Consider the following 26573-nt stretch of genomic DNA (forward strand, 5'->3'; position numbering starts at 1 on the left):
AAAGCTGGTGTCATTCTTGTTCCCAGAACCCTTCTGGTCTGTTGCTGATGACAAAGTTTGGGGTCCCTGCAGCCTTGAGGCTCTTCCCAATCTCATTGGTAAGTGTCCCATGTTCATGTCCTCTACCCCTCCTCCCATCCGTGTGAAGATGGTTTGTTTTGGAGTGGGCTTCTGGCTGGCACAGATGGTGTGGGCTGGCTGCAAGCCCTGGGCACCTGGGTGGATGGGTGACCAACAGTCCAGCCTGCTGGCTCAGTCTGGAGCAGATGAGAGAGGTCCAGGAAGAGGGCAGGCAGGAAAGACAGAGGGGGGAGACAGCCCTCTCACTTTGCCTCTCCTGGAGAACCTTGAACTCAGACCTTCCTCAGCCTGGCCTCATCACCCTGTGTCATTTCTCCCCCAGATCCAATGCCAGGCCCAGCCACTTACTTCTACAGAGTGCCTCAACCCATAAGTAATGAAATTTTTCGCCTGAAATCTCTCTCTCTCACACACATACAGACACACACACACAGACATGTGCCCTTTTCTCAGGAGCCTGCATTTGGTACTCACCAGAGGATGTGGTGAGGAGTCCTTTGATCTCATTTTCTTACTGGGGAATCTCAGGGGTATGGGGAGTGGGGCACTGGAGGGATCCTCCATCCCTCAAAAGCTCCCCTTTCTTGGAACAAGGCCTTCAGTCTGTCTCAGAGGCAGCTGAAGCAAATCTTCCTTCTCTTCCTTGTGTGTGTGCGTTAGTCTGTGTCCAAGTCTTTGCGACAACTCTTTGTGACCCCATGGACTGTAGCCCGCCAGGCTTCTCTGTCCATGGAATTCTCCAGGCAAGGATACTGGAGTGGATTGCCGTTACCTTCTCCAGAGGAGATTTCCCTGGTGGCTCAGTTGGTAAAGTGTCTGCCTACAATGTGGGAGACCCGGGTTCGATCCCTGGGTTGGGAAGATCCCCTGGAGAAGGAAATGGCAACCCACTCCAGTACTCTTGCCTGGAAAATCCCATGGACGGAGGAGCCTGATTGGCTACAGTTCATGGGGTCACAAAGAGTTGGACATGACTGAGCGACTTCACTCACTCACTCTCCAGAGGAACTTCCCAACCTAAGGATTGAACCCTCACAGGCAGATTCTTTACCATTTGAGCTACAGGGAAGTCTCTTCCTTACTGGAGAGGTAAACCTTGAACTTCTGCTTTCTTTGATTGGCTGTTGGGGGTGGGGACCTGGTTCAGATTCCCCCAGCACCCTGGGGTCTGCTGCTAATGGCAGCTGCAACTTTGGGGCCAAGATGCTCTCGGAGCCCTTCCTCTCACCCGATGCCCTGTACAGCTCCTGCCAGCAGCCCACTGCTCCAGGGCAGGGAGGCCATGGGGTGAAGCCATCTGGTTGACTATACATTTCGTACCCAAGGCACAAGGCCAGGTGCGTCACGTGGCTGGCTGCCTCAGCCACCACTGCTCGCTGCCAGCCCATCCCTGACACAGTGAGGCCAGTACCTGTCAACTGGTCTCATTTTCCAGCCTCTTTTCCAAGCACTGACACGTGGCCAAGTTTCCCCCATGATCAGGAGTTTGGTTCAGTGCTCAGGTCTGTGCAGGGCCCTGCGGTCTCTGCTGACATCTGTGCCCCCCACGCCCAGCCCCATCCCCTCTCAGGCGGACATTATCCTTCAGCTCTTGACCTGCCCAGGCCTCCTGCACAGAAGCCATGAGCTCTGGGCAGGCATGCCCCCTAACAGAGTTGTCCACATCCTCCCTGCCTCCCTGAGCTTGCATACCTCCAAGACAGAGAGCTCCCTCCCTTTTCCCAGGGAGCCAAGCTAGTGTTTTTGACAGTGCCCTCTGAGAGAAGTGCTTCCTTGTATTGAATTTGAGTCCACATTTCCAGAGGCGTCTACCACTCTGCAGTCCTTTCTACCCCACCCAGAGAGGCCCAGTAGTCTCTGTTCCCATCACAGTCTCCAGTCTTTCCTGTGGATGAGGCTTGGGAGGCACCATGATTCGGGGGTGGTGTGGGAGGGGAAGCTGAGGCCTGCTGCTGTCATCTCTATGAGCTGAGGGCTGGCCAGTGGGCTCTCCATGCAGGGGACGGACCTGAATGACCCTTTGAGATGGTCTTCTCCCATCAAGGCCCTGACAATCCCACCACATCCCATCCTGTGCCATAGACAGAGCTGTTGAATCAGGGAAGGGCTGTTTAAACTACTGGCTCCATAGAGCTGGGTGGAGAAGGGGAATTTTCTTCCAGAATACACAGAGGCTGGTTTCTTCTTGATCTTCAGGAGCAGAGGATATGGAGAGGGTGGGGAGGCTACCACACTGCCATAGTTTCTCCCGCCAAATTCCCTAATCCTAGGAAAGATCCACAGAAATACCCACAAGAATTTGGACGTCTGAGCTAGGGCTGTGATGGAAATGAAATTTTTTAAAAAGAAAGAAAAACAAAAACAGAAAAAGAGGGGGGAAAAAGGTTAAAAAAAATCCCAAAGCCCCCTACAGCCTTCAGCGGTAAGAAGTGCCCAAGGTAGCAGCCACATTGGAGGGGGAAGGGATTTTACAGTGCTTTTGCAAATCTCTGGGTCCCCGGGTCCAGGCTGGGGCATCCTTCAGCTCAAGTTTAGAGGCTCTGTGTTCTCAGAATAGCTTGGAATTCCAAACCATTCACTAGGGAATCAGGCCCTGCTCCACAAGGCCAGGCTGGGGTCCCTTCCTCTTAGCCCAGACTCCTGCCCATCCCTTCCTTCCAGAACATGGCTGAGCCCTCTCCTGTCACTCAGAGGACTGAAGTCGCCTTCGGCCAGGTCCCTAGGTCTCCTGCCCTCTAGCCCTGCCCCCTGATGCCACCCTCCAGGAGATGGCAGGATGGGGCACTGAGCAGGGACAGACTCTGGAGACAATCAAGGAGAGCTGGCAGCAGCTCCTTGCTGCTGGTTTCCCACTCTCTGAGCATCAGCCACCCTCCAGCTCCTTCCTACCTCATCTGATCAGCAGGTCCCTGGGATGCGGGCGTTAACTGAGCTGGGGGTTTTGGAGGTGTGGCAGAGGACAGGCTGACAAATGTCATTTCAGACTCATTGATTTTGAGGGGCCTGAGAGGTGCAAAGACATTTCTAAGTGGCCAGGGCAGGAAGGAGACACAGAACCTTCCAGAAGGTCAAAGACAGACTGGAGGAGGGGTAGGTGAAAGGAGCATAATACTAGTAAACATGTACATAGTGCTTTTCACATGCCAGGTATTGCCCTGGGTATTTTATATAAAATTTTACCTCATTCCGCCCTCATAGCAACCCAGTGAAGTAAGTGCTCTCAGTATCCACATTAGGTGCGTGCAAGGAAGCGCAAAGAGGTTAGGTAACCTGCCCAAAGACACACAGCTTGGGCCAGATTCGAATTCACGAAACCTCTTTCTAACTACGCTGTGAGTGTGGGTAAACGGAGACAGAGACCGGCGCTGGGACGTGGGACGCTGAAGTCCCAGTTCTGTCCCGTCACCCAGGTTCCCCCGCGGTTTCTCCGCGGGAAGAGGGCAGGAGCGCCCTCTTCTGGAGGATGTTCTTCCTGCTGCGTCCTCCGCCCCGGGCCGGCGGGCTGGAGCCTAGTGCGTGAGCCTGGAACCAAGTGCCAGCCCCGGCTCCTCCCTCTTTCCTCGAGGTCAGCCTCCTGGGCGGAGCCACTGCCCAATGGGAAGGCACGGTGGAGGAGGGGGCGGGATGCGTCTCTGCGCAATGCCCCGGCTGTGGCGCAGGCAGGTAGGCGGGAGGGACACTAGGCTCGCGATTGATTGGTAACTGGGCCGGCCAGTCAGTCGGGGGCGTGGGCAGGGCGCAGCCTCGAGCGGGAAACATGGCAGAGTTGGGTCCTGGCGGTGGCGGCGGTGGCGGTGGCGGCGGCGGCGGTGGCGGCGGCGGCGGCGGCGGCTACAAGGGTGGGAGTGACGATAGCTCGTTCCAGGCGGCTGTAGAGGTCTTCGCGAAGCTGAAGGTGCCCTGAGGCCCCGGGAGCTGCCCCGGGGCGGAGGGGTCTGGGTGGCGGGGCTGCAGAAGTCGGCGGCGCCTCGCAAGGCCCGGATCGCCGCTGCTGGGGGGAGGCTCGTAGGCCGTCCGTCTCCGCTCCCTGGGCGGCCCTAGGCTTTCACTTTGCTGTCTCCGTGGCCCGTGCCTGGGAGTTCAGGCGCCTGAACTTTTGTCCCGCGGATGCTTTAAGGCCTGGCGTGCGGAAGGAGTGCAGGGGCGGGTGGCGGGGGTATGGGGCCACGGATCCTGGCTTCTAGGAGGAGGTCGCAGGGTCTGGTGGAGACAGATGGGCGGAGTGCATGCCTCCCGCTTTGAGTTTTCTTCAGCAAATGCCGGTGACAGCGGTGGTGAAGACGCCTTCCCCGCGAGGTCAGGCGGCAGCCCCGGGGCTGCGACCAGCTCTCCCCTCATTCCCTCTCCTTTCCCCTCCTCGACACCTCTCCCCTCGCCTGCCCCCTCCCCCCAATCCGTGATCGGCCCCGTGGGCCCTCTCCAGGTTCCCTTTGCTCTACGGCCAATATCGGACTCTCACCATAACCCCTAGTTGCTACCAAGTCAAACTACCGCTTCTGCCTCGAGGGGGCCTCCAAAAAAGACACAAAGTGGTGGGCACCTGGAGCTGCAGATGAAGGGGACTGAACTCTGGGGGTGATCAAGACCACTACCCGTGGTCCGGGGCCGGGGATCTGTGTCACCTGCCTGGTGGCTGCTTGGTGGCCGGGAACGTGCGTGAATGGAGGTGCACTGAGAGCGTGATTACTGCTGTGCGTTTCAACCTTTCACTGATGTTGCCTTTCTAAAACTTCCTGGCTTTCCCTTTCTTGTTTAGGACCTCAATTGCCCCTTCCTTGACGGTCTTTATATCACAGAACCAAAGACCATTCAGGAACTGCTGTGTAGCCCCTCGAAGTACCGCTTGGAAATCTTGGAGTGGATATGCACACGGTAACAACCTGCTTTCTTCCTCCCCCACTCTTGGGGTACACAGACACCACTCAACCCACAGGGGAAGATGGGGTTTCTTCTTTATATGAGAAAGTGCCCACCGTCTCTAGTCACTATGAGAGCAGCTGCTTAAATAAGAAGTGAGGTCGTGCTCGGATCTGGGGAGAAAGTGTCCTGGAGAGTGCTTCAGCTTGTTTCTTCACAGCTGTGCTATAGCTGAGCTTGGCTTCTGAGCGTTTTTCTGGCTGTAACTACTACTTACAGAGCTGGCAGAGATCTGGGAAATGATGTATTTCAGACCTTTCATTTTCATACTGAGAAGCTGAGGTTCAGGGTGGAGTCGAGAACTATCTGGGGTCTTACTATTGAGGAGTGGCAAGCCAGGGCCAAGACCCCATTTCCCAATCCTTTGGGTCATGGTACCATTTCTCAGACACTGATGGGTGTCCCCAAGGAACTGGGGGTGCAGAAGGCTCAGGTACCAATCCAGTGCCTTCCTACCAGCGGCTCCCAGTGCTCTGGAGAGCCAGACAGGACAGCAGGCCAAGACAAAGCCAACAGGCTGAGGGCTCTGGCAGGGGTGTGCTCAAGAGGCTATGGGTGTCCAGGGTAAAGACAGGCATGTTTTGCCCTGGGACCTGGAGATTTTCTTTAAAAGGAGACAGGATATATGAGCCAGGTCTTTGTAGGCTGTATAGGATCCTGTATGTGTGCCACGCAGGGACCTGGGCAGACTTGGCTTCCCTTGCACGGTGCCAGGCACACACAAACACACACACACAGCTGCACCATGTGTCCAGCCACTAGCCCCAGGTCACAGTATGGTGTTGCACATACTTGAGATGTGCTCTAGGGTCTGAAGTGACAAGTGGGCACACAGACACATGCTCACTGGGACACCTCAGACACTGATAGGTGTCTCCAAGGAACTGGGGGTGCAGAAGGCTCAGGCACCAATCCCAGTGTTGGGCACACCTCTGTTGTCTGAGTGCTGGGATGTTGGCATGGAGGAGGTCGCATTTGATCTGGGAAGGAACAGGTCATGGCGGACACTGGTTTCCATAGGAGCGGGGAATCAAGGTGTGGGAGAGAGAACCAGGCAGCAGTGGCTTGAATGGCAGAAAGAACCTGGGACCAGGGGAGTGACATGTGAATTTGGCATTTTTGGTAGGGTCACTTGGGAGTTCTGTGTTGGATGGGTTTAGAGGGGAGAGGCTAGAGGCAGGGAAAAGACTGGAGCGTGGCTTGGAATGGCAGTGGCTCACGTGACAAGCACTGTTGGTCCTGGAAGGACTAGTGCCTGGTCCAGGAACCTGGGATAGAAGTGAGGATGGCCTGGGTTAGTTTGGAGATCTTGAACACAGGAGGGGGGCCAAAGTCAGGCCTTAGAGAGGCTTTTGTGGGAGGGAGCTCAAAGTTGCCTGGCCCAGGTGGAAACTGGGGACCAGGTCCCTCTGCTGGTCAGAGGGGCAATGGATGAGTCTGGCTGCGGCCCTCAGATGCTTTTAGTGCATTTTTAAATACAAGAAACAATCTTTTTAAGAAGCAACCAGGGAATGTCCAATTGATTTTTATGATCCCAAGCTGGCAGAAGTGCTGTAGGCCTCTCGATGGCCAAAAAGGATTTCACAGAGTCCAGTTTCTTCCAATTTCCTCTTGGCTTCTTTGTACATGGCTTCACCATTTCAGCCTCGTTTAGGGCCACATATTCACCTTCCTCTGGGTGGAACCTGGGAACTGCATGCAGCATTGACTGGGGGGTGGGTTTGAGCATGGTGGTCTTGGTGGCTCATATGCCAAGCTGGCCTTTAGCATGGGCAAGGCAGAGCCACAGGGCCCCTGGATCGCTGAGTTCAACTCTCGTGGGTTTCCTTGGTGCCTGAGGAGCTTTACTTGCTTTCGAGGCCTTGAGCACTGTTAGTTTTTGCCCTGCTCCCTGCTGCTTCAGGAAAAGCAACTTTAATGAAAGTCCTTTCTGAGTGAGGTCACTTAGGCTTTTGGGGATTTATTCTTGAGTGTGTTGAAGTGGTTTGCTGTGGTTCAGCCTAATGGATCAGTGAGGGCTCCTGGCTCTCTGGTGCTTTGTGAGTGGGAATGTTGCCTGGCAACCAGGCCCAGGGCCAGCCTCCCAGCTTTTCACATGGTGGCACTTCCCTTTCCCACCCCTTCTGGCCCAGCCCTCTTTGACAGAAGGAATGGGTGCCTTAATGAGTAATTTAAGACAGGTGGCACAGCTGAGGCTGTTGTCCTGTCTCCCTCTTCCCTGCAGTCCTGTGATGGGGGTGTCAGGGTGGCCCCCACTTGCTCCCAGCCCCCCCACCCCGGCCCCAGCCTGGTTGGGGCAGATATGGCCACAGGGAAAGAACAGTGAGCCTTTTCCACTGAACACCTGCACTGTCCTCTCCCACCATCATGATGAGATAGTCAGCAGGTCCCCAGGGTGAGGCCTGGGCCCCAACCCTGCTAGAGCTGGGCGGGTTCCTGGCCCCAGTTATCCTGGGGCTCCCTGGCTAGCAGCTGGAGCGCCCTTCACATGGCCTGACTGCTGCGCCAGGCCTGGACCTTGGAGCTGGGGTTGCTATGCTCAGACTGTGCCCCCTCACAGAGGAGACCCAGTGGGAGACTTGGGCTGTGTGTCGCTTGTGATGCCTGCTGGTCTATGTCTGGAAATGGTTCTGCCCATCAGCTTGGCATCTTCTTTTTAAAAATTAATTTAGTTATTTTAATTGGAGGCTAATTGCTTTACAATATTGGAGTGGTTTTTGCCATACATTGACATGAATCAGCCACGGGTGTACATCCTGAATCCCCATCCTGAACCCCCCTCCCACCTCCCTCCCCATCTCATCCCTCAGGGTCTTTGAGTCCCCTGTCTCATGCATCGAACTTGGATCTATTTCACATATGGTAATAGACATGTTTCAGTGGTATTCTCTCAAATTATCCCACCCTTCATCTTGGCATCTTAAGGCAAGATGCTTACCAATGGCCACTCTCCTGTTTATCTGTGCAGTATTGTTAAGGCTAGGGCTCCACCAGGCCAAGGGGACAGGTGGGATGGCTGTCTCCCCACCTGGGAGGCTGGTACTGTGATCCCAGAGCCCACCATGCTAGGAGCCCTCAAATGGCTCAGAGCTGTGACCTTGGGTAGCATCATTGCCTGTTGACTTACGTTAGTTTAAGAACAGAAAATGCCCCTCTGTTGAAAGAGATAGGCATGGGCCCTTACTAATGGTGGATCAGTCTGTGACAAGAGGCTGTGGTCATTCATTCATTAATGCTCACCAGCCGCCTTTTCAGTGCTGGCTGCTGTGTTTGTTAGGGCCTAGAAGTACACAACAGAAAGTTGGCTCCTGGCCTTGGTGAGCCCAAAGTCTGGGAGGTGAGAGCCCAGCAGAAGGACTGCATCCAGGACCTGCAGTGGTGGAGGGATGCCAGTGTGGCTATAGGCGGGTCCAGCCTTCCCACGGCTTCCCTGGGGTGGTGAATGTCAGCCAGCGGTGGGCTTCACCGGATCAGCTGGAGCCAACTTGGTGTGCTTGGCTTGGGTGGGAAGAAAGCCCTGCAGGTGGAGAAGGGCAGTCAGCCACATGCAAGGAGAGGGACCCAGGCCCGGCCTGTGAGGATGCCAGACCAGGGAGGTCCTTTTCGCACATTCTCCAAACAGACCTGCACCATGATTGCAAGCAAAGCCAGTCCCTGGGTTCCTCCTGGAAAGGTGTCAGAGCTCTGAGGAATTCAGTTTTCTTTCCGCTTGGGCAGTCCTTTCATGTTTTTATTGTGAGAATTTTAATGTCAGTACTCAAATTCATGTTTCCGAGGTGAACTTTCAGAAATAGTTTGGTTTTGTGTTTCGCTGATAATTTATGGAGTTGAAATCACATAAGATTATCTATTTTAAAGTGAGTTTTCCAGTGCCATTTAGCACCTGGATATGAAGATTCCCTTTTGAGAGCATCTGTAAGGAGAGGTGTGAGGGCCCCCTGCAGTCCACTCATGCCTGACTGCTTTTGCTCTTTGCCTGCAGGGTCTGTCCCTCCTGGCTCGACAGGTTCAGCTTGCTGAAGGGGGCGTCAGCCGAAGTGAAGATCCAAGGTGGGTCTCCTCCGTTACGGGAGTTTGGTGTTGAACGGTGGATTCTGGCCGTTCTGACCTGGTGCGTGGCCTCCTTAGTAGATTGGTGGATTGTCCAGTGGACTGGTGTTTTCAGTGGATGTCCCCAGAGCCTGCTGGGATCCGCCCTCCCTTGTGCCTGTGAAGGAGACCCTGCCAGCCCATCCACTAGGGTGCTGGGGGGCAGAGACAGCCATTCTTGCTGATGCCACCAGTGATTAGGCCACGTTGTGCTTAGGTGTGTGTGCATGCCTATGACATGAGGCATTCCTGGGCAGGTCTGTGTGGGGGCTTATCTCGGAACTGCTTCTTTTCAATCCATTTTTGGCAGAAACTGTCCTTAAGCCAGCAACGAGCACTAGGTTAAAGGGAGCAAATTGCAGTCCTGAAGGCGCTGGCTAGCTCTTCACCCACACAGCAGTGTTTCCGAAGGTCCATCCTTCTGCGAGTCTGTGTTTGCCCCACCCCCGCCCCAGGGTGGGTGAGCTGGATCCCAGATTCCTGATCCGTGCCCCTGCTGGCCCTGCCACATTAGTTATCTGAGGCCTGTCCCAAGGCTCACATGGGTTGTGTCTCGGAGCCTGTCGAGGCCGGGCCAGCCTGGTCATCGGGTCACAAGTGAATCCTTGAACATGCACGCACAGGTACCTACCATGGTGTTACCATTCCCAGCCTGTTTCCTCTTTAGTAACGTGTGGGTGAGCAGCTCAGCCTGGCCCACCCTGTGGGGGGGGGGTCCCTGGGTGGCATAGCAGGTGGTAGATGTGAGCACTTGAGGAAGAGTGTAATTGGGAGAAACTGTGACACGCAGAGTGGGGATCACAAGTCACCCGTTCACATTTAAGGAGCACCCGCTCCACACCCAGCACTACTCTTGTGGAGCTTGCTTGCTAGCTAGGAGACAGGTGATACACAGGAGGTGGCGACATTTCTCAGTGTATCAGATGCTGAGAAGCACCATAAACAAAGGCAGGTGAAGGCAGGGTGGTGCTCGGGTGGGCTGGGAGAAGGGTGGCACTGTTGACATAAGATGGCTGGGGAAGGCCTCCCTTTTAAATAACAAGAGTCATGTGGGAAGGAAGGAAGTGAGGCAGGCAGATCTCAGGAAGAATAGTGTTTAGGGCGAGAGAAAAACAAGCACCAAGGCAGGGGTTAGGAACAGCTAGGAGGCCAGGGTGGCTGCGGTAGAGGGCAGAGCAAGGGGCCAGGGCTCGGGCGAGGTCCAAGGGGCGACAGGGCCAGACCAGGCCAGGCCTGGTAGACTGCAGAAGGACGCAGGCCTGTATTCCAAGGAGAGCCATATAATCCTGACTTTGGGCTTATGTGCTGTGCTGAGATGGGTGTGGGGCACTGGAAGAGGGGAACGCCACCCAGATCCTGGATTTCTAGTGAAGGGACTGTTTGCTGGACTTGATGAGACTCAGATGTAGGCATTTGCAGGGATTTGGGGTCAGGGGCTGCAGGGCTGGATGGGATGTAGAGCTTGCACTGGCCCCCAGCTTTGTGGCTCCAAGTTGTGGCCTACCATCTGGTTCTTCGGAGAACGCCCAGGATTCCCTGGAAGACTCGGCTGAGGATTCCTTGCACCACATAGGGCCTCAGTTTCCTAATCTGTGAAATGGAAGAGTAGCCACCTGCTAGGGCTGCCTGCAAGAGGAAGGGGTGTGATGGCGTGAAGGGCCTGGATGAAACTGAGAAATGTGAGATGGTTCCTTGTGCTGTGGCTTGCCGAGGTCTCTGAAAGGGTGGCATGCGGCATCTTTGGAAGGTGCCCTGGCCTCTGTGGGCTCCCCGGGCAGCTGGCAGGCTTCTGTTGGAAGCCAGCGTTGCCTGTATGGAAGAGCATTGAATGCAACCTCTCATCGCAGGTAAGGAACCTAGCCCCCAGAGAAGGGCAGTGACCAGGTGTAGGTCACACAGCAGGAGGCCATGCTGGCACCCCAGGGTGTCCGCCACCTGCTTCCTTGTTGACCTCCTTTAGCAGGGAACCCCTTGGCACTTGGCCAGGGTGCCTGGCGTCCCCCTGTTTGGGTGACTGTCTGCAGTAACTGGACCCTTGTGTTCCAGCAGAGATGGTGAAACTGGGCCATGAACTGATGTTGTGTGGGCTGGATGACCAGGAGCTCCTGAAGGTAAGAGAGAGCCCCCTGTCCTTGTGGGCTGGGGGCCTCCATGATGCTGGGGTGATTCTGGGAAGGCTCCTTCCCTAGGAGCCAGCATCCTAAGCCCCTGGGGCAGGAACCCATAGGATTCCTTTGGGTGGATCCCTGCCATTCCTAGGATGAGGTGAGGGGCTGGTTGAAGCAGTTGAGGAGGCGCTTTGGCTTATGTGCCAGTAACTGTCATCCCCCTCCTCCCCAAGATAGCAGGTCCTTGTCATATGCCATCTCCCCGGGAAGGTGACAAAACAGCTCTCTCAAGGTTACTCTGTAACAGAGCCTGGCCTCTTGAACCCAACCTTCTGGCTTCTGAGCCCATGTATTTTCCTCCATGTGTTGCCTACCATGGGTTTCCATACAAAGGCAGCCACCCTTAAACCTACTCTGAAACCCTGCCACCTCCCCTTAAAATTTAAGAAGCATATTTGAAATAATTATTTCCATGTTTTGGCTCTTAGAAATAATGATGCTCCGACTGTGCCTTATACATTTTTGACAGAAGACATGTTTCTGGTTCTCTTCAGTATATATGAATATCTAGGAGTGGAATTACCTAACTTTCAGAATTCTTTGAATATGTTAAACTTTTCGAGGAACCCCAAAGTGTTTTCCAAAGTGTCTGTAACCATTTCACATTCTCACCAGCATTGTGTGAGGGTTCCAGTTTCTCAGGTCATCACCAACACTTGTTATTGTTCATCATTTTGACATGAGCCATCCTGGTGGGTGTGAAGGGCTATCTCATTGTGTTTTTTTTTTTTCTCATTGTGGTTTTGATTTGCATTTCCCTGATGACTAATGGTGTTGAACATCTTTTCATGTGCCTATTAGCCATTTGTGTATCTTCTTTGGAGTAATGTCTCTATTCAGTTCTTTTGCCCACTTTTTAATTGGGTTGTCTTTTTATTTTTGAGATGTAAGAATTTTTTATATATTCTGGATACAAGTCACATCAGATATTTGATTTATAAATATGTGCTCCCATTCTGTGGATTGTCTTTTCACTTTCTAGATGTGTCCTTTGGAGTACAAAATTTTTGAGTTTTGTTGAAAAACAGTTTTGTATTTTTAGCTCTTATATTTAGATCTTTGACCCATTTTGAGTTAGTTTTATGTATGGCTATAAGGTGTGTATCCAACTTCATTCTTTTGTGTGTGGCTGTCCAGTTTTTCCAGTTAATCAACCATTTGTTGAAAAGACCATTCTTCCTCATTGGACTGTTTGGGCATCTTTGTTGAAAATCGATGAATGTAAAAGTGAGGCTTTATTTCTGGATTCTCCAATTCTATTCCATTGATCCTTATGCCTGTCCTTATGCCAGTAGCAGAATGCCTTGATGACTGTAGCTTTGCAGTAAATTGTGAACAAGTCAGTCCTCCAACTTTGTTTGCTCTTTTTCGGATTGTTTTGACTTTTAGGGGTACCTCGAATTTCCATATGAATTTTAGAATCAGTTTGTCAGTTTGTGCAAAACTGAGCTTTTGATGGAGATTATGTTGAATCTGTAGATCACTTTGGCGAGTATTACCATTACCTCTAATAAGACTTTCTATCCTTAAACATGGGCTGTTGTTCCATGTAGTTCGGTTTTCTTAAATTTCTCTTGGAGATGTTTTGTAGTTTTCAGTGTACAGGCTGTGAGGAGTGGCTTACCCTTTCCTGAGCTGGTGGGGCTCCTGGAGCTGGTCTGCTGCAGATGGGCTGGTGGGCAGCCCAGGCCGCCAGTCAAGGCTTTGTAAGATCCTGAGTGACACTTGGTCTCACGTTTCTGCCCAGGCTTTCCTCCATCTAGACAGTGTCCCACGCCCCATCTCCTACTTGCAGGGTGCCCTTCAGGTGTATCATTCTGGCTTGGTGTTGTTTGGGGCCCGTTGGGAGAAGGAGGCGACACGAGGTAGTGATGCCCCCAGTGGCAGGCCAGGGGGCATGGAGGTAGAGATGCCAGGAGCTTGCAGAGGCACTGGCCCCGTCCCTGTGGCTACGCAGGTGGGAGCCAGGCTCGCAGGGAGTGCCAGGCAGCTGCAACCATGATGCTTGTGGACGGGAACTGAGCTGCAAACAAGACAGCAGAATGTGACCCTGTATCCCAGTCTGCTGCCTCCCCGGGGCTGCCTGGGCCCCCTTGGCCCTCCCCTTCTCGGCCCACTCTAAACGCTGTTGCTCACAGGGCTCTCGGAGCAGGCTGTGTTTACAGCCCACATTCACACAAGCTCTCCCAGATTGAATTTGCATCACAGGGCTTGGTCTCGGGCCTCTTCCCCTTTCCGGAAGGAGTTGAGCTCTCGATCGGACCACTCCTGGCTGGGCATCCCAGCTGCTTTTGGGGCGGAGGGTGACTCAGCTGCTCTCAGGGACTCTGGCTGTAAGGCTTGGCTGCATGCCGCCTATGGGGGAACGAGTCCCCGTTGGCCACAAATTAGTGGGTGTGACGTGGCCACATCCACTGCCTGTCTTGTTGTGCTGGGTGCCCTGAACCTGTCCATGAACCTGCCAGGTGGAAGCCTGGGGGGGCTACTGGCTCATTGGGGCAGCAGGGGGCCCCTGGCACATTGGGCTAGTGAGTGCATGTGCCCTTCCCTGCCCAGGGCCGGGCCTGCGCCCAGAAGCAGCTGCACTTCATGGACCAACTGCTGGACGTGGTCCGCAGCCTGAGTGTCGGCGACTCCAGCTGCCCCAGGTAAAGCTTGGCACAGGCCCTGCCCGAATCAGCCGCCGGGCACCCTTGCTCCTCCAAGCCCCCTGGACACATCTTCCCAGCAGGAACCCCGCCATGCTCCATCCCAGGGGAACGCAGGCTCACCCCACCGAGGATGGATACCTGGGCTGTCCCTGCAGGTGGGCGGGCTCTCAGAGACCAGAGGAGATGCCTTCTCCTGGCCCCTTCGCTGGTCTTGGCTGGTCTCTGGCATTGACAGCGTGGCCCTGGGGCTGCCTTTGCAGCTTGGAGGAGCGCTTTGAGGACACCAGGGAGAAGACCGAGGGGCTGCTGGGGGAGCTCTTCTCCAGCCCTTGCCTGCAGATGCTCCTGAGACCTGAGTGTGAACCATGGCCCGTGGACGTGCAGCCGCTTCTCGACAAGCAGAGCAACAACAGGCAGGAGTAGGTGGCCTGTTGGCTGGGATGGGAAGCCTCCCGTGTGTGGTCCACAGGTGCCCCGGTGCCTGTGATGGCACCAGGCAGAAGTGACCCCTTGTTTCCCTGCAGGGCCAGCCCCTTGGTCAAGTCAGAGGAGGAGAAGGTGGCAGAACTGGCCCGGCAGCTGCAGGAAAGTGCCTCAAAGCTTCAGGCACTCCAGGTAGAGGTGAGGTGCCAGCCGCAAGGGGGTTGCAGGGGGCCCCCGCCGGATGTCCTGAAGCCTCAGACAGCTCTGTCTCTTCGACGAGCATGTTGGGAGGCCTGAGTGAGGTGGCACATGTGCTGAATGGCCCAGCTTCTAGAATGTGATGGCCGGAGAGGGGAGGCTTTTCCAGGAGTGGAAAGGACCAGCTTTGGAGGGGAGCCCTGTGCCAGGCCTGGCACCCTGGGCTTTTCCTGGGCTTTCTCCTGCGGCCCTCCCTGCAGCCCCAGACTTGTCCTCATTGCCACTAAGGTCCTCAGGAGGACGTTGAGGTCCCTGCAAGCCTCCGGTCTTCTGTTTGTCTCCCGGTTTCTGGAAGCATGGAGTGGCCAGTAGACCCCCACCTCTCCAAGGGGCTTAGGGCCCTGCCTGGTGCCCCGTGGCAGGCGGGATAGCCTCCACCCCTGACTTCGCAGTGCTTTGCACAGCAAGGAGCTGCTGTGGGCAGCGCCCACGCAAGCACCCTGGACCAGAAGCTGCGCCTGGTCACCTCTGACTTCCATCAGCTCGTCGTGGCTTTCCTGCAAGTCTACGATGGTGAGCTGGGCGAGTACTGCCAACGCCCAGGCCCCTACCTCCATCCATGTGGCCCCATCGTCCAGGCCGTGTACCAGACCCTGATGTCGTGCAGCCAAGTAAGCATTGCCCTTCCCCCGGCCCTTCCCAGCGGCCACTGTACCCCCAGCGAGGCACCCGAGGGTGGGGACCGGCTGAGCTCCAGGCTCCAGGCCTCAGGCTGAAACTTAAAGGCAGGTTGGGGCTATAGAGGGGAGGAGGGGTGCTGGGGATGTCCCTCCATGGGCCCCCCTGCCCTTCATGAGGGTGCCAACCAAGCCACAACTTCAGGCGCAGAAGAGGTATGTGCACTGTCTGTGCTGGGCCCCAGCTGACCGTGGGAGACTCTCGTCCCAGCCTACAGCTTCTGTCCTGGTGTTGGCCTCAGCCTGTCTGCACAAGAGGCTCAAGCAGGTGTTCATCCTCACGTGGTCCAGAGCGGTGCCATACAGACAGACGGATGCTTGCCCGTCTGGGCCCTTGACCGAGTTCGGACACACAGGAAAAGGCGACCTCACATGGCTGAGCTGATGGCCTCAGGATTGATTCCGATCCCTGGAACCCAGACTGCTAGCTTTGGTTATGATTATGTGCACACTTGCCACACGTGACACTCTGCCATCGACTCAGGGCTCCCATGGCACTGGCCTTGGTGTTCTCACAAGAAAGCTCCCAGACTTCTGAATCTCTGACCAGCTTGTTCTTTGCTAGTCTACCAACAGGCTGAGTTAGGGCACAGTCCTCGCCCATCAGAAAGGCCCTTTGACCTTGAGACACTGACTTTTGCATTGTCCATCTGTCCCCTCAACCCTGGCTTTGTGTGGCCCCAGTGTGGGGTGGGATCTGTGATAGTGTGGTGTCCCTGCAGGGCCAGGAGGAATGGAGTTACGCTGGGGAGCTCTGGTGGGTGACTGTCCTTGCAGCTGGAGGCAGGTGTTCAGTGTCCACTGGGGCAGGGAGCAGGAGACACCTCCTGTGGGTCAGACCACTAGCATTCAAGCCTACATGTCCCCACCCTCTGTTCCTCCATCCCAGCTATTGAAGGCAGCTGTGGAAGTCACTAGCACCTCGGCGAAAGCCATGCAGATGGCGAACCAGCAGCAGGACGAGCAGATATGTTGGGGTAACAACAGCTCTGTCATGAGTCTAGGTATGTGGTCACCCCTTGCTGTGTCCGTGGCCACTGAATTGGTGGTCGGGGCCATCTTAGGGCACCTCGGCCTGCATTTGGGGACTGGTCCCTTCCTGTTCTCTTCTTTTTCTGATGCTTAAGGTTTTCCTTCCCTTAAAAAATGCTTTTGACAGATCAGAAAAGAAAACCATGAATGGTGGAAAATGGGGATTCTCTAAAGCCGTGCAGAGGGAAACTAAAAGCACTGCCTAGCGCAGTGGCCCAGAAGCGGTCAGTGTTCATGTTTTGGTCTGTTTCCCTCTATTCTGTTTCCTCTCATCACTTTTTTAAATTAATTTATTTATTTTAATTGGAGGCTAATTATTTTACAATATTGTAGTGGTTTTTGCCATACATTGACATGAATCAGCCATAGGTGTACACCTCTCATCATTTTTTATTTTTTGTATAAGTTGAATCTAATCACATCATGCTACACTATTATATTCTTTCCCTTGGACCTCATTTTAAGCATTGACCCAGGTTCTCAAAGTCATAATTCCAATCGTCAGATGCTTCCTTTCAGACATGAGCTAAAATTTGCTTAACGTTTTCTGTTACTGAGCCTGTAGGTCACTTTCGATTATTTATTGTTATACTGTTCCAGCATTTGCAATACTGACAAATGGGAATAATTCAAGGTTTTATTCTTGGATAATGCTTGGGTAGATACTGGTTATATGTATATTGTGGGACAGTATTTGTTGTTTCAAAATTTGGTTACAATGACATGAGGAAATGCATATAATGTTAAAAGGAAAATGCAGGTTAAAAGTGAAATACACAGTATGATCTTACTTTTCTAAAAGGAAAAAATGCAGAGGAATCCATTATAGGAGTTGAGCTACCACGTGGATGTTGATTTTCTCTGTGTCAGAGTCAGAGGTGATTTAGATCGTTTGTTATTCAGTCGCTAAGTTATGTCAACCCCATGGACTGCAGCATGCTGGACTTCTGTATCTTTCACCATCTCCCAGAACTTGCTCAAACTCTTATCCATTGAGTTGATGATGCCATCCAAGCATCTGATCATCTGTAACCCCCTTGTCCTCCTGCCTTCAATCTTTCCCAGCATCAGGGTCTTTTCTAATGAGTTGACTCTTTGCATCAGGTAGCAAAAGTATGGGAGCTTCAGCATCAGTCCTTCTAATGAGTATTTCCTTTAGGATGAACTGGTTGGATCTCCTTGCAGTCCAAGGGATTCTCAAGAGTCTTCCCCAACATGGTTCAAAATCATCAATTCTTCAGTGCTCAGCTTTCTCTATAGTCCAACTCTCACATCCATACATGACTACTGGAAAAACCATAGCTTTGACTAGACAGACCTTTGTCAGCAAAGTAATGTCTCTGCTTTTTAATATGCTGTCTAGGTTGGTCATAGGTTTTCTTCCAAGGAGCAAGCATTTTTAACTTTATGGCTACAGTCACTATCTGCAGTGATTTTGGAGCCCGGTATAAGCTTGTCAAGAAAGTAAATTCTGTCACAGTTCCCATTGTTTCCCCATCTATTTGCCATGAAGTGATGGGACCAGATGCCATTATCTTAGTTTTTTTGAATGTTGAGTTCTAAGCTAACTTTTTCACTCTCCTCTTTCACTTTCATCGAGAGGCTCTTTAGTTCTTCTTATCTTTCTGCCATAAGGGTGGTGTCATCTGCATATCTGAGGTTATTGATATTTCTCCCAGCAATCTTGATTCTAGCTTGTGCTTTATCCAGCCCGGCATTTCGCATGATGTACTCTGCATATAAGTTAAATAAGCAGGGTGACAGTATACAATCTTGACATACTCCTTTCCCAGTTTGGAACCAGTCTGTTTTTCCATGTCTGGTTCTAACTGTTGCTTCTTGACCTGCATACAGATTTCTCAGGAGGCAGGTATGGTGGTCTAGTAGTCTCATCTCTTGAAGAATTCTCCAGTTTGTTGTGATCGTTTAGTTTGTTTCCTGTTTCTTTATCCTGTTCTGCAGCCTTCACATATTCTGCAGTGAACATGTATCACTAAGGGAATTTCCCTGTGATTGTCAACCTTTAAGAAAGGTTGCAGTGAACTCGTTTCAACAGTTGAGGTTCCACACGGGGGTGAGGTTCTGTCGTCGTGGCGGTGAGGCCAGCTCCTCCCGTTTGTGGGGCTAGCTTTGTTGTTTCCCACCTTCCTGCTATTGGGTAAGGTCAAAATTGTGTCTGCATTTAATTTTAAACTTTGTTTCTGAGTAAGTTTTTTCTTCTTGTGAAAAATACACTCAGAGAAGGTTTTTCATTGTTGTTGTTTTTTGTTATAAGAAAAAAGCAGCCTTTTGGGAGAAGTCTTAACTCAGGGTTAGTCAAGTGAAAAGCTGCCTCTGTCCCCTGGGCTGTGGCAAACCCCCTTCAGTCCATTGCCACTGACTTTAAAGCAGATAGTTGTGTACCACAGACCAGGCTAAGAGATGGAACATGCCTCACACAAGAGCGACTCCATCAGCCGCTTCCTGCCTGAAGCTGAGCGCTGGCCTGGCTTGGTGAGGATTCTCTCCCAGTGCCTACACCTCCCAAGTAGGGTCTGTGATCACTCACGTTCATTGACATGTAATGGAGGCCCTGGTGTAGTCTCTTCCGTCTTCCGTTCTCAGATTTGTCTTGCCCTTTGGCTCTTTTTGACAGTCTTGGTGTGGCGTCACTTTTGAGTTTCTCCCATTTGGAGTTGTGTGAGCTACTTGGGCATGTAGCTTCATGGTTTTCCTCCACACTCAGCCAGATGGCTGACGATGTTTCCTTCCTCCGCACCTCTGTTGGTCCTGCCTTAAGGTCAAGCAAAGTCATGGGCTCAGGGCCTTTGCAGGTCTCTCCCAGACGCGCTCGCGGCCCCAGGCATGCATGTGGACTTCCACATTCCCAGGACTCTTGCAGCTCTTCAGAGCCCTCGTGGGCCTCTCCTGCCCTATTGTCTCTTTCTGCACTTGATGCTTTGTCTGTGTTTGCCCCAACCCTTTTCCACCACCAGAGGCAGTGGTCATTCAGAGAAGAGAACTTTCCAACCAACTTGAATGAACATACTCAGCATCTTGTCCACACATACTGAGGAAACTGGGAAGACCCAGCAAGGAGAAATACAAGCAGACACTCTTAGGGGTTAAACATGGTTGTCACAGTGTTCAGAACAACCCATGAGAGAGTTAGGCAGATCTTGAGTAGAAAACATCTCGAGACTCAAGAGACAAGGGGCAGATATACAAACAAGGGCAAAGAAAAACAGCACAGAGATGGGCTGAGATCTCTGACTCTGAGAAAGGAAGGAAGGAGGAGGGAGGCGGTTGCAGAGTTGACAGCTGAGTCCAGACCAGAGGGAGCCCCAGGACGCACTCCAGACCCAGCCTCCCATAATCCACAGTAGCAGGGATACAGTGTCGGGGGCCCAGGCTTCCAGAGACAGCACAGCTTGGCCAAACCCTGAACCAAGAGAAGGCCATGTAGCACCGAGGGCCTGGGACAGAGGGGCGACATGTGAGCTGAGAATACGCCTGGATCTGGGGGAGCCCAGGAGCAGGGCTGGGGCATCTAGAGATTGGGAGAATCTGAGGACTTGGTAAAGGGAAATGACACCCCCGAATCCTATCTGTATGTAGGAGAAATGTGAGTGCCCTCAGAGGGAGTGGCAGTGGTGAGTGGGAAGGCTCGTTGGGACCAGGCCTGTCTCCTCTCTGTGAGATGCCTGCCCAGCCATCACCCTGAGGCCTACCCCGTGATGCCCAAGCTTTGCACTCACCCTTGGGATGGGCAGGACTTAACACCACTTGCCAACCTTGTGGGAGGGCAGAGGATGGGCTGGGGAGGTGAGCTCCTAGATGAGCTGAAGGAAGGACTGATCAAAATCCATACAGCATCCAAATCATGAACCTCCCTGGCTCCTGGGCTTTGCGGAGAGTGGCAGGGAGGGACCCGGCCAAGCCAGTGAACCCCAGCCTGGGGGCTCTGCCTGGGGCCCCCAGGGGCTTCCATCGGAGCTCACCAGGCCCTGGCCCCGTCGGGGGCTCCTGGCTTAACCCGTTGCTGGGTGCCTGGGGCCCGAGGACAGCTGGACTGACTAACCTTGCTATTTGCCGTTCTCTTTCTTTGGCAGCCACCAAAATAGAAGAGCTAACCCAGCAATATAAGACCTTCAGCGACTGTCTGCACAAAGGCCCACAGTAGCCTGTGAGCAGGGAGCTCTACCCCGAAGAGCCAGGCAGCAGCAGTCAGCCCCCTTGCTGCCTCTAGCTGCTCAGCACCTTCAGCTCTTTGGTGGGGGGTGGGGTGGGGTGGGGTGGGGAGTGAAGGGAAGGTAACGTGGGGATGGTGGGGGGTGGAGGTGGGGTGGGGTGGGGCGGGTTTGGATGGTGTGAGCTGGGGAGAAAAGAAAGCCCAGGTTTTAAGAAGTTGCCTGCAGCCTACTTTTTTGCTTCTGTGGCTCTGCCTGACTGCCTCCCTGCCCATCCTGCCTGCCCCATGTTCCATTACCTGTTAAGACTGGCGGTGTCTTGTCACGACTCCTGGCTGAATGCAACCATGGCCTCCACCAGGCCCTGATCCGCTGCTTCCTACCCCCAACCCTGGGCTGGCCTTCGGGGTGCTGGCACCCACTGCATCTGGGGTGTGGCCAGTGGGGACGTGTGCTTCCTTCTCCTGCTTCCCCAGGCCACCCAGCACTGACCTGGGGAATTCTTGTTGGTGGCCTGACTGGTTGGCCAGGAAGCGGCTGTCGGGGCTTTCCAGGGCCACCCAGTATCTGCCTGAGCTGTGTCACAGCTACCTCCCTCCTGCAAGCCCAGGGACAGGCACACCTGGTGGGGTCCCCTGCCCCCCTCAGCTCAGGATCAGGCTGAAGGGCGCTGGGGGAGGCCCCCCCCCACCCCATCTAAGCATTTGGTTGCCAGTCTCACTTGCATCTTCGTTTCCCTGATTGCCCTGTGGCTGTTCCAGATCAGGAAGCTCCAGGGAGCTGGTCCCCTGCCATTGGCAGAGGTGGGAGCACAGGCAGACCCCTGGGCACTGTGGTCCAGGTTCCTTGACAGCTTTACAGCCCAGGAGACTGAAGGGCCCACTGCGGGCAGGCTGCCCCTGGCTCTTAACTGCCTCCCTGCACCCCAGTGGGAGACTGTGCTTGTGAGCACCCACTGCCGGAGGCTGGCACGACTTGCCCAGGGATGAGGTCCTGGGGATGGTGCCATCCGCTCTCCTGGAGTAGGGAGGGCCTTTTCTCTTACCTCCTATGTTGACTGTGCCCTTCACCCTGGCCCAAGCCACATGGGCTGGGCAGGACCCGGAGCCTCTGGCTCTCATGGCACTCGGTGGAGGGCTGCTCCCACCTGCCACACCTCCCTTTGCTCCTTCCCTGGTAGCCTCTGCTCCAGGCCCCTGAGATACTCTAGAGGAAGAGGAGCTCCCCCCCTATAGTGGGAGAGCCACTGCCCTGGTGCACCCCAACTGCTGTCAGTGGGGCCACACTGTGGTCTGTCTTCCTAGCCCACTTTAGTTGTCTCTGGTGACAGAGCTGTGCCCTGGAGATACTCCTGTGGGAGGGTGCCAGCCCAGGGCTGGGTATTGAACCCAAGGCATCAGGCCCGGCTGCTGCCGCCAGCCCTGATCAGTCGTGGAGGCAGGGCAGAGGGCTTGGGTTTCCTCTTCACACCTGTGACACACCTGTGACACGTTCTTCCAGCCCAGGCTGCACTCCACCTGTGGGGAGCCCGCCTGCGGCCCAGGAGCCAGCTTTTCGGCCTGTAAAAACATGGGGCGTGTGTCCCAGCAGCTGTGAGCAAGTGAGGGGGTGGCAAGCCGGCAGCACAGGTCCTGTGGCCTCGGATCTCCTCCCTACCCAACAGGCGGCTGGGGGCGGGCCACAGCCACAGATTAAAGGCCGCCCAGAGCAGCCTGTGTGAGGTATCCAGTAGCCCAAGAACCCGGCCAGCAGCTGCTGCAGGTAAGCCAGCGTGGCCAGCTGCTGGGGCCCGGAAGCAGAACGGGGGGCAGATTGGGTCAGATCCGGATTGGATCCACCTGTGTGCTGGGAGGAGGCCAAGCCAGGGAGGCTGGGAATTCCCAGGAGAGCTGTCTTGGGTGCCTGCTTGCCTGCTTTCCAGCAGCTGATCCCAGGGTCACATTTGTTGGGCACTGGTCCTGAGGCTGCTGGCCACAGTGTGTTGGTGATGGTGCCATCCTAGGCTGCAGTCCCTGGTGACATGGGCCTGGCACACTGCCTGTCCATGTCCTTCGGGTCCAGAGGCAGAGGCCCTAGGCCAGGGTCTGGGCATATCAGACCTGCCTTTTGCTGTTTACTAGACGGTAGCAGTGGGCATGGTCAGGGAGGGTCTGAGGGCCACCATGGAGGGTGTGACAAGACCCCAGGAGGCCTCATCCTGGACAGAAGTAACAGATCCCAGTCGCTGGATCCCAGTTCAGAAGGCCCCATAGCAGTCTCTCTGGACCTGGGTCTTAGAAATGGCTCCTAGAGCCTAAAGGCTCATGAGGTAGCCAGAAGGGAAGTCAGAAGGGTCAGAACCTTGGCCACGGGCAAAGCTGTGGCTGGCCGAGGCCAGGCATCCCCATCTCTTTGGCCCCTGTGTCTTCTGCCTCTTATTTCGGCAGCTGTAGGCTTCCCCGTTCTGTGAAAACCATCACCATGTCCAAGGGACCTCGGGCCAAGACCTTTGTCTTTCTGGACCTGGAAGCCACCGGCCTCCCCAGCGTGGACCCTGAGATTGCTGAGCTCTCCCTGTTTGCAGTCCACCGGTCCTCCCTGGAGAACCCCGAGCATGATGAGTCTGGGACCCCCCGCCCACCCCGGGTCATGGACAAGCTCACACTGTGCATGAGCCCGGAGCGCCCCTTCACCGCCAAGGCGAGTGAGATTACTGGCCTGAGCTGCGAGGGCCTGGCCAGGTGCGGGAAGGCTGGGTTTGACGGCACCGTGGTGCGGACACTGCAGGCCTTCCTGAGCCGCCAGGAGGGCCCCGTGTGCCTGGTGGCCCACAACGGCTTCGATTACGACTTCCCCCTGCTCTGCATGGAGCTGCAGCGCCTGGGTGCTGATCTGCCCCAGGACACCATCTGCCTGGACACGCTTGCGGCACTGCGGGGCCTGGACCGTGCCCACAGCCACGGCACTCGGGCCCAGGGCGGTAAGAGCTACAGCCTGGGCAGCCTCTTCCGCCGCTACTTCCAGGCGGAGCCGAATGCGGCCCACTCTGCTGAGGGTGATGTGCACACCCTGCTTATGGTCTTCCTGCACCGCGCTGCCGAGCTGCTCACCTGGGCTGACGAACAGGCCCTCAGCTGGGCCCACGTGGAGCCCATGTACATGCCACCTGATGACCTGAGGCTCGAGGCCTGAGCCAGGGGCTCGGTGATGCTGCTGCCCAAGGCAATGAGGCCTCAGTCCCTGCAGCAGGGCAGCACCAGCATCTGCACCATTCAGCTGGGCCCAGACACCTGCCAGGCTTTACCCCGTTCTGGTCCAACCAGCCTCACAGCCCTAAAGCCTTCTCCTGGCCTCTTCCCTGGCCTGGGCGCCAGGGAAGTTGGTTGTTGCTGGCACCCACCTGTCACCCCGTCTTTCAATAAACATTAACGACTGCTCACCAGCTGGCTTTCAGTTCCCCTCCTCCCCACACCCTGCCCAGAGGGGCCAGGCAGGGAGCAAGGCTCAGGGCAGGAGCCAAGCCCCCCCCACCTGCCCTCCAGGGCAGCCCCCTGTGGCCTCTCTGCGGTGAGTCTGCTGGGTGAGACCTCCGTGCTCAGAGCCTGGTCCAAAGGGTTGACAGGCTGGGGCTGTGGACCTCAAGCCATGGGCCTCTGCCCTGGCTGGTCTCCTCCCGCGGCTTTGATTATCATCCCCCCAGAGACCCCCAAAAATCAGTGAGCAGGACCAAAGTAACCTCTGTGGGGCCTGAAAGTGTATTGGCAAAGCCCCACTGCCTCCTTCCCAGAGCCCTGTCCCTTCTCTTGAGTGGACAGCAGGGTGAAATCGGGAGGTGGGTACACAGAGCGCCGAGCGGAGTGGGGTGGGGGCCACTGGTGCGGGAGGAGGGCCGGAGATGCACACATTGAGCGTGCAGGGAGGGTACCGTCGGGACTCCAGCTGTGCTGCATAGGTGCTTAGTGAGGGAGACAGCTTGGAAGGAGTCTGTGCTGGGCCCCGCGAGGCTGAGAAGAGCCGGGAGTCATCTCAGGGCAGAGGGCACCTTCTCAGCCGTTGGCTTGGTGGGGGCGTCGGCTGGCCCACCTGCCACTGGGGCCCTGCTGGTGGCACCAAAGGATGAGGCAGGGTAGGGGCGGGATGTCCAGGAGACAGAGCAGGTGAGAAGGGGCGGGAAGGTGGGGCAACCATGCCCAGGAGTGACTCACATGAGCCACGCTTCAAGCCTTTAGCCAGCTGGGCCATCCCGAAACACAAAAGTAGGTCAGAGTGGTTGGGGCCACGGCGGTGGGGCAGAGTGGCAGATGGAAGAGGCCAGGAACCTGGCAGTGGCTGCCTCAGGCCAGCCTCACTCCCCAGCTAGGGTCTGGATGGACCCTGACAGTACTGGGGAGCCACACAGCGCTGTAAGCAGAGGAGAGGAAAAGTCGACTTCTGTTTTTACAACACCTCTCAGGCTGTGCTGTGGGAAAGACCTGAGGGTAACAGTCTGGGAGGGTGGTCCACATCCTGCCACCTGCCCTGGGGAGAACACCCACCTGGGAGAGGGCCAGGGCAGGGCCTTGGTCCAGGAGCTAGTGGCAGGCAGAGCTGAGTGTTGGGGTTGCCTAGAACCCCCCAGATCCCTGGTGTCCAGGCACAGCTGGGTCCCTTTATCTCATTAGCCAGGCTCTGGGCCACCTACTCACCAACTCACTAAGTCGGTGAGGAAAACAGGGCCCCCTCCAGGCCACAGTGGGTGGATCAATGGCCTTTTGTGAGCCCGAGTGCTTCTCCCTACCCAGTGCCAGCTTGCCGGGCCTTATAGTAGCTGGGGCACAGGTGCCCTCCCTGAGCCCATGCTCAGACTGGCCAGGCGATGCTGTGTACCTGCTGCATGGAGCAGACAGGCTGGGGCATGTCCCCTTGTGTCTGAAAGCTGTGATGTGCTGATCCACAGTGACAAGTAAATGTAAGCCTATTTGTGTGTGTGTGTGTGTGTGTGTGCACCTCTGTGTTGGGGGAGTGTATATATTTCTCTATGTCTGTCTATTTATGCACACAGACACAGACATGTAAATTTATTATAAATTTTACTGTTATAAAATATGTAAACACACAATGTACAAATAAATCTACCATATATATACAATAAAACACATGATACACTATTTCTCAATTCCATATGACCCATTGATTCTCACCAAAATCTCTTCAGTTGACTTGCCAAACTTTTGGATGGGTACCTGACCCATGGTTGCAACTGAGGGCTGACTGTGGTTCCCACATAAACGTTGGTTGATATTTCTACTGATCTTACCAAGACAAAAGCGAAACAGCAAAGGTGTGTGTTGGAACCTCATGTGTTCATTGGTGACATGAACAAAATCTCTGCTGAACTGGATAGTAGTTTTTGATATTGGAAGTTTTTTTTTTCTTTTTGTTAGTCACAGTGTAATTACTACAGACTCAAGTCTACACATGGAGAAGGAAGGCACTGGTGACCCACTCCAGTACTCTTGCCTGGAAAATCCCATGGACGGAGGAGCCTGATAGGCTGCAGTCCATGGGGTCGCTAAGAGTCGGACACGACTGAGCAACTTCACTTTCATTTTTCACTTTCATGCATTGGAGAAGGAAATGGCAACCCACTCCATTGTTCTTGCCTGGAGAATCCCAGGGACAGGGGAGCCTGGTGGGCTGCCGTCTGTGGGGTCACACAGAGTCGGACATGACTGACGCGACTCAGCAGCAGCAGCAAGTCTACACAATCAACCGAACAATAACCAGTCTAGCCCTGGTTTGCAGGCAGTGCTGATTCCTGTGGGGTAAATATTCCCACCAGGCCAAACTGTTGTAAAAACACAGCTACCCACATGATGTCATTGAACGTGTGGTTCAGAAGAGATCCTGGGTGGTGCACTGTGCCAAGGTACCGGGGTGAAATAAGACATGATGTGTTTGGAGTATCTCCTTTGTTTCTTTAATACAATTTAAGTGGAAGTTTATACAATTGAATTTTTTAAATAATCGTGTTTGACAATCAACTCTCAAAATTCCTGAACTTTACAAAATGTGTTTATGTCTTTATTTGGCTGTGCCGGGTCTTTGTTGCGGCATGTGGGATTTGTAGGTGCGGCATGTAGGATCTAG

General features: G+C 54.5%; 2 protein-coding genes across 2 annotated transcripts; both read left to right on the forward strand.

The window, feature by feature from the left end:
* The first annotated feature begins 3838 nt into the window (after nucleotides 1–3838).
* On the forward strand, nucleotides 3839–20555 carry HAUS7 (HAUS augmin like complex subunit 7). The gene is made up of 10 exons (XM_061136936.1): nucleotides 3839–3976; nucleotides 4838–4953; nucleotides 8981–9048; nucleotides 11134–11198; nucleotides 13812–13903; nucleotides 14167–14325; nucleotides 14431–14527; nucleotides 14980–15198; nucleotides 16154–16268; nucleotides 20388–20555. Exons 1-10 carry the CDS (start codon nucleotides 3839–3841, stop codon nucleotides 20456–20458), a joined length of 1140 nt encoding a protein of 379 aa, XP_060992919.1. The 3' UTR covers nucleotides 20459–20555.
* Nucleotides 20556–20628: 73 nt separating this feature from the next.
* Nucleotides 20629–23883, forward strand: TREX2 (three prime repair exonuclease 2). The gene is made up of 2 exons (XM_061136352.1): nucleotides 20629–22226; nucleotides 22892–23883. The coding sequence occupies exon 2, from the start codon at nucleotides 22926–22928 to the stop codon at nucleotides 23634–23636; it is 711 nt and encodes a 236-aa protein (XP_060992335.1). The 5' UTR covers nucleotides 20629–22226; nucleotides 22892–22925; the 3' UTR covers nucleotides 23637–23883.
* The last annotated feature ends 2690 nt before the right edge of the window (nucleotides 23884–26573 follow it).

The sequence above is a fragment of the Dama dama genome, chromosome X, assembly GCF_033118175.1.
Source record: "Dama dama isolate Ldn47 chromosome X, ASM3311817v1, whole genome shotgun sequence".
In the NCBI taxonomy this organism is placed as follows: Eukaryota; Metazoa; Chordata; class Mammalia; order Artiodactyla; family Cervidae; genus Dama; species Dama dama.